Below are 12,733 nucleotides of genomic sequence, written 5' to 3' on the forward strand. Positions count from 1 at the left end.
ACTACATTAGACCACATGGACTTGTTTCTACTCCCTCATGCTGCAGCATGAGTCCCAATAAAGCCTTGCCTCAATTTCTTGTCTGACCTCATCAATTTCTATTCATTAAAGAGTCCAAGGACCCTGGTCAGCAACAGTATCTCACAGAAAGGAGCCCATACACTCGTCTAGAGCCCCAGTTTTTTGACTGCTGCCCAGGACACCTCTAGTTTGCCCAGTTCTGGGGGCCAGCAGGGCTTACACTTGCAGTCACATGGGGCTGTACATATTTGCATCCTTTAAAAGCTATTAGCGGAGGGTCTCACTTCAAGTCAGCCTGAATCTAGGAATGAGATCTCCCCTCTAAGACACTGGTCTAGGAACACCCTCAATAACTGAGAATTATTACAACTAAAATAGGCTGCTTGGACAACAACAAAGGTTTGAGAGACAACCCAGACCTAAGGCAGGGTTGAACGACAAGGTCACCTTACACAAGGCCATCCAAACAAAAATAACATTCAGAGATACAAACCACTATGTATAAAATAGATAAGCAACAAGGATACACTGTATAGTACAGGGAAATATAGCCATTGTTTTGTAATAACTTTAAATGGATTATGAGCTATAAAAATATTAAATCACTATGTTGTACATCTGAAACTAATACAATACTATAAATCAACTATACTTCAATTTTAAATAGACAGAAAAAACATTAATGAAACAGTGATAAGTAACACCTGAGAAAGGGTTCAAAGTAATGGTCATAATAATATGCTCACCAAACTAAGGAGAATGGAACACAGTAGGAACTTCAACAAAGAGAAAGAAAATGTAAGAAAAATCCAAGAAAAATCCAAACAGAAGTCACAGAGCTAACATCTCTAATTATTAGAGAAAGATAATCAAAACTACAATGAGGTATCACCTCACACTGGTCAGAATGGCCATCATTAAAAATATCTACAAATAACAAATTCTGGAGAGGGTGTGGAGAAAAGGGAATCCTCCTACACTGTTGGTGGGAATGCATACTGGTGCAGCCACTATGGAAAACAGTATGGAGGCTCCTCAAAAAACTAAGAATAGAGTTGCCATGTGATCCAGCAAAACACTCCTGGGTGCATATCCGGACAAAATTATAATTCAAAGAGATACATGCACCCCTATGTTCACAGCAGCACTATTCACAATAGCCAAGACATGGAAACAACCTAAATGTCCATCGACAGCTGAATGGATAAAGAAGATGTGGTACATATGCACAATGGAATATTACTCAGCCACAAAAAAGAATGAAATAATGCCATTTGCAACAACATGGATGGACCTAGAGATTATCACACTAAGTGAAGTCAGAAAGAGAAAGACATACCATATGATATCACTTATATGTGGAATCTAAAATGTGACATAAATGAACTTATCTACAAAACAGAAACAGACTCACAGACACAGAAAACAAACTTATGGTTACCAGAGGGGAAAGAGGGTAGGGGAGGGATAAATTATACAGAATGGATAAACCACAAGTTCCTAATTTATAGCCCAGGGAACTATATTCAATATCCTGTAATAAAATATAATGGAAAAGAATATGAAAAAGAATGTATGTGCGTGTGTGTGCGTGCGTGTGTGTGTGTGTGTATATATATATCTACACACACACACGCACGCACGCACACACACATAACCGAATCACTGTGCTGTACAGCAGAAATTAACAAAACATTGTAAATCAACTACAGTAAGTCCCCTACATATGAACCTTCAAATTGCGAACTTTCAAAGATGTGAACATGAGTTTGCATGTCCAATCACGTAAGTTAGTCCACATGTCTGGTGTAAACTGTCATATGCGTGCATCCTCTACAAGTGGTTGTGCTTTTGTGTACTTTATTGTACAGTACTATACAGAGTACAGCAGTACAGTATCTTTATTTCAAGCCCAGGATGTCCGGAAGCAAGTGTAAAAGCAGTGGTGATGTAGCTGGTACTGCTAAGAAGCACCAAGCGATAATAATGGAAACAAAAGTGAAAATAATTGAGAGAGTGGAGCGACAAGAAGAAGAAGTACTGAAGAACTGAAGAGATTCACAATGCAGGAAATGGCAAGGGGATTTTCTTTATTTGAGGAAGCAATGTTAGTTTTTGAGGCATAGGACCTGAATGTAGAACAGTACACATGAAGATTGCAGCAGCCATTGAGAATGCAATCCAGAGCTACCATGTCATCTATGACAAGAAAAAAAGAGCTACTAACTAGACATCACTGGAACCGTTTTTCAAGAGGATAGGTAGACTTGAATCCAGCAAGCAACCAGAACCTGTGTCATCAACGTCAGGCGTGAGTGAAAATGCAGCTTGCCCTCCCTCTCCTATTTCTGATCCTTCAGCTCTACCATCTCCCACCTCCACTCCCTCCTCCAGTCTATAACTCTTTTTGCCTGTTCACTCGATGCCAGCTGTTGTACTGTTCTACTGTACTTTTCAAGGCACTGTACTATAAGATTAAAAATGTTTACTTTTGTGTTTGTTTTTTATGTTTCACTTGTATGAAAAGTATTATAAACCTATTACAGTACAGTACTATATAGACAATTGTGTTAGTTGGGTACGTAGGCTAACTTTCCTGAACTTATGCCAACAAACTGGATTCATGAACATGCTTTTGGAACAGAACTCATTCGTATGTAAGGGACTTACTGTATACTTCAATAAAATAAATTAAAAAAATAAAAATTAAAAAATAGAAGCCAGAGAGCTAAAGAATACAATAACTTAACTGAAAAATACACTAGAGGGGTTCAAGAGCAGACTAGATGAAGCAGCAGAAAGGATAAGAGAACTCAGACAGGGCACAGGAACCCACCTAATCAGAGCAGCAAAAATTTAAAAAAATTTTTTAAGTGAAGATAGCTTAAGGGACTAACAGGACAACATCAAGTGGACTAACAGTCACATTATAAGATTCCCAGAAGAAGGAGAGAAAAAAAGCAGAAAGCTTTTTTGAGGAAATAATGGGTACAAAACTTCCCTAAGCTGGGGAAAGAAACAGACATCCAGATCCAGGAAGGCCAGAGAATTCAAAATAAACCGGACTCAAAGAGATCCACACCAGGACACGTTATAATTAAAATGTCAAAAGTTAAGGACAAAGAGATAATTTTAAAAACAGCAAGAAAGAAAAAAAAAAAGCAACGGGGCACCTCCATTAAACAGTCAGCATATGGACTTCCCTGGCAGTCCAGTGGTTAAGACTCCACTCCGTGCTTCCACTGCAGGGGATACGGGTTTGATCCCTGGTCAGGGAACTAAGATCCCGCATGCTGCATGGTGTGGTCAAAAAATTAAAACAAACGAAAAAGAAAAAAAAAGGAGTCAGCATATTTTTCAGCAGAAACATCACAGGCCAGAATAGAGTGTTGTGATATACTCCAAGTGCTGAAAGAAAAAGATTCCCATCCAGTACTCTACCTGGCAACATCTTTGTTCAGAATTGAAATAGAGAGAGTTTTCCAGACAAGCAAAAGCCAAAGGAGCTCATCACCACTAAACAAGACTAACAAGAAATGTTTAGTGACTTCTTTAAGCTAAAAAGAAAGGGTGCTAATTAGTAACAAGAAAACATGTGAAAGTGTGAATCTCACTGGCAAAGGTAAATATATAGTGAACGTAGTGAATGCATCATTTATAAAGTTAGTGTGAAAGTCAGAAGTCTAAAGCAGTAAAAATAACTGCAACCACAATAACTAGTTAAGAAATACACAAGACAAAAAGATGTAAAATGTGACATCCAAAACATGAAACATGGCAGGGGGAGAGTAAAAATGTAGGGCTTTAGAATGTATTTAAACTGAAGTTGTTATCAACTTAAAATAGACTGTTATAAATATAACTTGTTACATGAAAGCCTCAAGGTAACCACCATGCAAAAACCTATAGTAGATACACAAAAGATGATAAGACATGAATCTAAGCATACCACTAAAGAAAGCAAACCACAAGGGAAGAGAGAAAGAGAAATAAGGCACAGACAGTGAAGGGATGGGAAAAGGATATTCCATGCAAGTGGAAACCAAAAGAAAGCTAGAGTAGCTATACTTCTATCAGACAAAATTTGAAACAGAAACCATAATAAGAGACAAAGAAGGGTATTACATAATGATAAAGGGGTCAACCCAACAAGAGGATGTAATATTATGCATGCAATATAGGAGCAACAAATATATAAACTATTAATTGACCTAAAGGGAGAAATATATAGCAATACAATAATAGTAGGGGACTTTAATACCCCACTTACATCAACGAATAGATCATTCAAACTGAAAATCAATAAGAAAGGATTGTCTTTAAATGACATATTAGATCAGATTAACTTAACAGATATATATAGAACATTACGTTCAAAAGAAACAGGATACAGATTCTTCTCAAGTGCACACAGAACATTCTCCAGGATAAATTACATGTTAGGCCACAAAACAAGTTTTAACAAATTTAGGATTAGAGTAAAATCATATTAAGTATCTTTTCCAACCACAATATTATGAAAATAGAAATAAATTACAAGAAGAAAACTGGAAAATTTACAAATATGTGAAGATGAAACAACATGCTACTGAACAACCAATGGGTCAAGAAGGAAATCAAAACCAAAATTAAAACAGTACCTTGAGACAAAAGAAAATGGATATACAACATACTGAAATATAGGGGATGCAATGAAAGCAGCTTTAAGAGAAAAGTTCATAGTAATAAATGCTTAACTCACAAATAAGAAAAATTTCAAATAAATAACATAAATTTACACTCTGAGAAAAAGAAGAACAAAGCCCAACTTTCGTAGAAGAAAGGAAATAACAAAGATCACATCGGAAATAATGAAATGGAGTCTAAAGAAATGACCAAAAAATAATCAATAAAACCAAGAGCTGGTTCTTTGAAAAGATAAACAAAAATGACAATTAGCTAGACTCACAAAGAAAAAAAGATAAAAGGCTCAAATAAATAAAATCAGAAATAAAAGAGGAAACATGACAACTGATATCACAGAGATACAAAGGATCCAAAGGGACTACTATGACAATTATACACCAATAGTATGGACAATCAAGAATAAATTCATAAATTCCTACAATATACAACCTTCTAAGACTGAATCATGAAGAAAGAAAAATTGAACAGTCTGATTACTACTATTAAGGATAATGAATCCATAATTTTATTTATTATCTCTGGAAATTGGCATTGTTAGGGATATTTATTCTTTCCTTGTTATTTTCTGAATATTTTAAATGTTCTACAGAGAATACATGCTGTTACAATAAATACATACAAGTAACAGTATAAAAAAGAAAATAGCCTTGTGGGTTCTTGCTACTAAGTTTAACCTCATATTCAGTACATTTATAAAGCTAATGATCATTTTCCCTGGAACCTATCAGATTTTCCAGTGTTTGTTCACAGTGATTTCTTCAAATCCAGATACTTTTACTGAAAGCAGAGAAACTGTCTACAGTAAAGATGCAGGAATAAAGATGCAGACATAGAGGATGGACTTGAGGACACAGGGAGGGGGAAAGGTAAGCTGAGACGAAATGAGAGAGTGGCATGGACATATATACACTACCAAATGTAAAACAGATAGCTAGTGGGAAGCAGCCGCATAGCACAGGGAGATCAGCTCGGTGCTTTGTGTCCACCTAGAGGGGTGGGATAGGGAGGGTGGGAGGGAGACGCAAGAGGGAGGAGATATTGGGATATATGTATGCACATAGTTGATTCACTTTGTTATACAGCAGAAACTAACACACCACTGTAAAGCATTATACTCCAATAAAGATGTTTAAGAAAATAAATACATAAAACTCCTTAAACAAAGGTCCAGGACCAGGACACTTCCCTGGTGAATTCCATCAAATATCCACAGAAGGATAAACACCAATCTTTCTCAAACTCGTCCAAACAACAGAAGAGGAGGAAATATTTCCAAACTCATTTTACAAGACCAGCATTACTCTGATACCAAAACCAGACAAGGTCACCACAAGAGAAGAAAATTACAGACAAACAACCCTTAATAACATAGATGCAAAAATCCTCAACAAAATGTTAGCAAACTGATACAACAATCTATTAAAAGGATCATACATCACGAGCAAGAGGGATTTCTATCAGGGCTGCAGAAATGGTTCAATATCTACAAATCAATCAATGTGATATACCACATTAACAAAATGAAGAATAAATGTTGTATGATCATCTCAATAGCTGTAAAAGAAAAAAACATTTCACAAAATTCAACATTTATTTATGACAAAAACTCTCAACAAAGTGGGTATAGAGGAAACGTACTCAACAAAAAATAGGCCATGTATAACAAACTCACAGATAATGTAATACTCAAAGATGAAAAGCTGAAACCAATTCCTCTAAGATCAGGAAGAAGAAAAGGATGCCCACTCCTGCCACTTTTAGCAAACATATTATTGGAAGTCCTAGTCACAGCAATTTGGCAAAATAATAATAATAAAAGGCATCTACATTGGAAAGGAGAAAATAAATCTGTCACTATTTGCAGATGACATGATAGAGAAAACCCTAAAGACTACCAAAAAACTGTTAGAAATATAAAGTTGCAGGATACAAAACTGATTAACAAAAATCTATTGCATTCCTATACAATAAAAATGAACTATCCAAAAGAGAACTTAAGAAAACAATGCCACTTACAATTGCATCAAAACGAATAAAATAGCTAGGAATAAATTTAACAAAGGAAGTGAAAGACCTGTACACTGAAAACTATATGTCCTTGATGGCACAAGACACAAATAAGTGGAAAGATATTCCATGCTCATGGATTGGAAGAATTAATATTGTTAAAATGTCCATAATACTGAAAACAATCATCAGGTTTGAGGCATTCCTTATCAAATTTCGAATGGCATATTCACAGAAATAGAACAAACAATCCTGAAATTTGTATGGAACCATAAAAGATCCTGAATAGTCAAAGCAATCTTGAGAAAGAAGAACAAAGCTCGAGGCATCATGTGCCCTGACTTCAAACGATATTACAAAGCTATGGAAATCAAAACAGTATGATATGGGAGGAAAAACAGACATCGATCAATGGAACAGAGTAGAGAGCCCAGAAATAAACCCACACATATATGGTCAATCAATTTATGATGAAGGAGCCAAGAATATACAACGGAGAAAGGACAGTCTCTTTGATGAATGGTGTTGGGAAACTGGAAAACCACATGCAAAGAATGAAACTGGACCACTTTCTTACACCATACAAAAAAATTAACTCCAAACGAATTAAAGACTTGAATGTAAGACATGAAATTATAAAACATCTAAAAGAAACATAGATGATAAGTTCCTTGACATAGGTCTTATTGAATTTGGGGGGTTTGACACCAAAAGCAAGACATCAAAAGCAAAAATAAACAAGTGGAACTACATCAAACGAAAAAGCTTCTGCAGAGCAAAGGAAACCATCAACATAATGAAATGGCAACCTACTAAATGGGAGAAAATCATATATCTAATAAAGGGTTAATATCCAAAATACATAAAGAACTCATAAAACTCAATTGCAAAAAAAAAAATAGTATCAATCTGAGTAAAAAATGAGCAGATGATCTGAACAGACATTTTTCCAAAGAAGACATACATATGGCCAATAGGTACATGAAAAGATGTTCGAAATCACTAATCAACAGGGAAATGCAAATCCAAACCACAATGAGACATCACCTCACACCTGTCAGAATTGCTATTGGCATAAAGACAAGAAATAACAAAGTGTTGGTGAGAATAGGTAAAAGGAAACCCTTGTGCACTGTTGGTGGGAATGTAAATTGGTGCAGCCACTATGGAAAAGAGTATGGAGTTTCCTCAGAAAAACTAAAAATACAACTACCAGATGATCCAGGAAATATCCACTTCTGGATATTTTTCCAAAGTAAATGACAACACTAACTGGAGAAGATATATGCAGTCCCATGTTTAATGCAGCATTATTTACATTAGCCAAGGTATGGGAACAGCCTATGTGTCCACTGTTGGGTGAACAGATAAAGAAAATATTATATATATATATACACACACACATACATAAGTGCATGCGCACACGCGCACACATACACAGTAAAGTATTATTCAGCCATGAAAAACAATGAAACCTTGCCATTTGTGACAACATGGATGGACCTTGAGAGGATTATGCTAAGTCAAATAAGTCAGACAGGGAAAAACAAATACCATATGACCTCACTTACATGTGGAATCTAACACAAAATAAAACAAAAACTAAGCGCATAGATACAGAGAACAGATTGGTAGTTGCCAGAGGCAGGAACTGGGGGTGAGGGGGGTGGCTGGGCAAAATGGGTGAAGGGAGTCAAAAGGTACAAACTTCCACTTATAAAATAAACAAGTCTAGGGGATGTAATGTACAGCATAGTGACGACAGTTAATACTACTACACTGAATATTTGAAAGTTGCTAACAGAGTAAATGTTGAAAGTTCTCATTACAAGAAAAAAAGTTCTGTAATTATGTATAGTGATACATGTTACCTAGACTTGTGGTGATCGAGTCACAATATATGTAAATACTGAATCATCATATTGTATACCTGAAAATAATATAATGTATGTCAATTATACCTCAATAAAAAATTTTTAAAGATAAAACATTATTTTATATCTGACAAGTCTGTATTGGATCAACTGTCCTGAACAAAAAAGGAAACATCTGGATTACCAAAAACCCACAAAAATCAATACACAGTTAATTTATAGATTCAAATTCCAGATAATAATGAACTGATATAACCAAAAAGCAAAAGGCAAAATTCCAAGCAAAAGATAGTACATAGAAAAAATTTTAAAATAATATACAGGGCTTCCCTGGTGGCGCAGTGGTTGAGAGTCCGCCTGCCGATGCAGGGGACACGGGTTCGTGCCCAGGTCCGGGAAGATCCCACATGCCGCGGAGCGGCTGGGCCCGTGAGCCATGGCTGCTGGGCCTGCGCATCCAGAGCCTGTTGCTCTGCAACGGGAGAGGCCACAACAGTGAGAGGCCCGCGTACCGCAAAATAATAATAATAATAATATACAAGTGAAGTAAATAATAATATAAAAGGTTAAACTTCTCACAACACTTATTACTGTTTTGGTTATTTCCTTACCTGTGGATGTTTAATTTTATCATTTTCTTTTTGTCCACCTGAATCTGCCACTAGTGTTTTTCTTGTGTCTTTCTCCAATGGTATATATTTTGAATCTTCACCTTTAACTTTTATTTTATCAATACCCATTTCTGCTGTTGTCTTGGTCTTTCCCTCACTTTTAAGTAACTCCATTTCTTGATTTTGGAAATAGGCAAGTTGCTCCTTAGCTCTTTCAGCTTCCTGTTTTTAAAAAAGTAACTTTGTCAAGCATTATTTCTATGACATTTTCCTGCCAACATGACAACTTTCAGGAATCTTCATATATTCATGGCCACACTGGTTCTTAATTTTATTTTTACAGAGTTAGAGGAAACTAAGTTAAACCACTGGTATAATCCATAGTTTAACAGATCCAAATTAAAATTAAAAACTATGAAGAAATCTCTTCTACTTAAAGGGCTATTTTCATATGCAAGAGGTTCTACTGGCCACTGTTTTTTAAGGCTCTAATTATAATACAGGTACAATAAAAGTTAATAAAATGCATACATTATACATAGAATGTACCCAAGATAATTAAGATCTGTAATGTCAAATAATAAAAGAAAATGTGAAAAGTAATTTATTTCTTCTAAAATAAATTTTTTAATGTCACTTTTAATATTAACAAAAGTTATTTGTATGAAAGAAAGAAAAAAGTTCACAGTCTCACCACAAACAGAAAGCTCACTGTTAACATGTTGATATATACTCTTTTTAAGTATTTCTAATTATAGCTAGTGCATATGTGTATATGTATTTTTAAACTTTTATCTAGATTGGATCATACTATACATAGAGGCATAATATGCTCTTTTCATTAAATAACGTCATAAGGTATGTTTTCATGATGATAAATATACATCCAAATCAGAATAGCTAACAGAAATATATTTTAATAATATACCTTAATTAATTTAGCAAATTTCTTATCAGTGGACGTATTGGTAATTTTTAAAAAACTGCTATTAAAATTTTTCTATTCTACATACTTGTACAAAATCTTTGTACATTTTTTCTTTTTTACAATAAATTTTTAGAAGTGGGATGGTTCACTGTAAAGACTTTGTCTTTCCAAGACTTTTGTTATGTATTTTCTTCCAGAAAAGTATCAATCCATACTGACAATAGAAGTATGTGAAAGACTGCTCACTGCAGCATAAATCCACAAATATTGGTTATTTCTGTTCCTTAAATTTTTAACAAAATGGTAGGTAAAAAATATGTATCCCTCTGCTATTTTAAAATGCATTTATTTGATAACTAGTAAGGATGAATATATTTGTATGCATTTATTGACCATGTGTGTTTCTCAATTATGACTTGCCTATTTGTGTCCTTTGTCTATTTAGGAGGAAGAATATCCATATTTCCTGTAGATTTGTAAAAGATCTTGATATAAAACATTTTGTAAAGATTTTCCATTTACCTTTATATCTCATGAATTTTTTAACCATAAAAAGTTTTATTTTATATATAGCCAAATATATTAACATATTCCTTTATGGTATAATGCTTAGGAAGCCTTGTTCTAGCCAAGACATGTAACTGTTACTCAGTGTTTCTTCCAATATATTAATAGTTCATTTATTACTTTTGGATCTTAAACCAATCTGCAACTTATTTTAGTGTATTACATTAACTAGAAACCCAACAATGTTTTCACAGTAGTTTACTTTTGTGACTATTTTATCCTTCTATGAAAAAATTTTAATAACTAAAACTATAAACTATAAAATTACTATATTCATTTGAATCTGTTTCTGGACTTTTCATTCAGTACCAAATCCAGAACCACACTGCTTTAGTTATTGTGTTTTTATATTTTATATTGATTTTTGGATGAGCAAATCCTCCTTAATTGTTCTTCTGTGAAATCACCAGTTTCTTATCTCAATATATCCTATAATAATTATGCTAATTTCAAAAAAACCCATTTGTATCTAGAAATAAATTGCTTTAAGCTTGTATATCAATTTTCTTTCTAGCTTACTGTTTTGGAAAGAATACATACTAAATTTTATTAATATATTTCCATTGCATAAAATGGCAAAATAATACTATAGACCTATTAGTTTACAAAGTTAAAATTATTCATTTAAAAAGTTGTTTATAGATATTTTCTTCCCTTGTTAACAATTTCAAAGGAACATGATATCTTTTTACCTGTAAAGCTTGTTTCAGTTGTTCCCGAAGAACTCTGTTCTCAATTTTCAGAGCATGTGCTACTTCCTAGGATGTAATATGGGGGGAAAGTATTCATTGGTATTTTTGTTTTTATTAATTTATTATCATAATTATTACCTTTCTAAAGTGCATAGATAGCCAAGATGATGATTTGAGCATAAACATTTACTGCACACTTCTCAGGCAGAATGGTGGATAACTTCTGTAGCTATAGCTTCCTATTGATTTTCCATAGGAAAAGTGACCTTGAATCTACGAAATTATAACTACAGTAAACATTTCATTACTCCTTTTCTCAAGGCCTGAAATATTTAAATACAAATATTTCAAATTTTAAGAAAAGAAGCAACTCTACTCTTAACACAAAAGAAATATAGTTCTGATTTTGTGAGAACGAGTAGATTCTACTATGCATGGAAAATCTCAAGAATTCTCCATCAGATGGAAGACAGTTTGAGGAACCATATCTAAAATCCCCAGTTTCTTTCTTTCCTTTTTTTTTGATGATAGCCATTCGGACTGGTGTGAGATGATATCTCATTGTAGTTTTGATGCATTTCTCTAATAATTAGCGATGTTGAACATCTTTTCATGTGTCTCTTGGCCATCTGTATGCCTTCTTTGGAGAAATGTCTATTTAGGTTTTCTGCGCATTTTTTGATTGGGTTGTTTGTTTTGATGATATTAAGCCACATGAGCTGTTTGTAAATTATGGAGATTAATCACTTGTCACATCATTTGCAAAAAAAAAAAAGTGATACAAATGAACTTATTTACAAAACAGAAACAGGCTCACAGACTTAGAGAACGAACTTATGGTTACTATGAGGGAAGGGTGGGTGGAAGGGATAGTTAGGGAGTTTGGAATTGACATGTACACACTGCTATATTTAAAATGGATAACCAATAAGGAACTAGCACAGGGAACTCTGCTCAATATTCTGTAACAACCTAATTGGGAAAAGAATTTGAAGAATAGATACATGTATATGTAGCTGAATCACTTTGTTGTACACCTGAAATTAACACAATGTTGTTAATCAACTATACTCCAATATAAAATAAAAAGTTAAAAAAAAAAAAGTCCCCGGTTTTGATTCTGGTATAGCAGAGCAAGTTCCTACTGGACAAACCCTGCCACACATAACAACCACAAACTCTAAACAAAATACAAATATCAACACTAGAGAGCAAACAAGAGTAGGTAGATTCTTGAGAGAAGCTGACACTTGGAAGAAGGGAAAAGTCCTACATAAGATCCTTGTTTTCCAGCTTCTAATCTGAGGGCAAACCCACTGAGCCAGGCAGAACCCTAATAGCTAATTA

General features: G+C 34.3%; 1 protein-coding gene across 5 annotated transcripts in view; it reads right to left on the minus strand.

Annotated features, from left to right (window-relative positions):
- The window catches only part of CCDC7 (coiled-coil domain containing 7), a 276,653-nt gene that overhangs the window by 173,915 nt on the left and 90,005 nt on the right, over positions 1-12,733 (minus strand). For all 5 annotated transcript variants that reach the window (XM_027121767.1, XM_027121770.1, XM_027121768.1 and 2 more), the window contains exons 15-16: positions 11,387-11,452; positions 9,200-9,421 (exon numbers count right to left, since the gene is read on the minus strand). In XM_027121767.1, the coding sequence (XP_026977568.1) occupies positions 9,200-9,421; positions 11,387-11,452 (288 nt within the window). The remainder of the gene's footprint in view (positions 1-9,199; positions 9,422-11,386; positions 11,453-12,733) is intronic.

This window comes from Aethalodelphis obliquidens, unplaced genomic scaffold, assembly GCF_003676395.1.
Source record: "Aethalodelphis obliquidens isolate GAN/ISIS:26980383/991018 unplaced genomic scaffold, ASM367639v1 scaffold23, whole genome shotgun sequence".
In the NCBI taxonomy this organism is placed as follows: domain Eukaryota; kingdom Metazoa; phylum Chordata; class Mammalia; order Artiodactyla; family Delphinidae; genus Aethalodelphis; species Aethalodelphis obliquidens.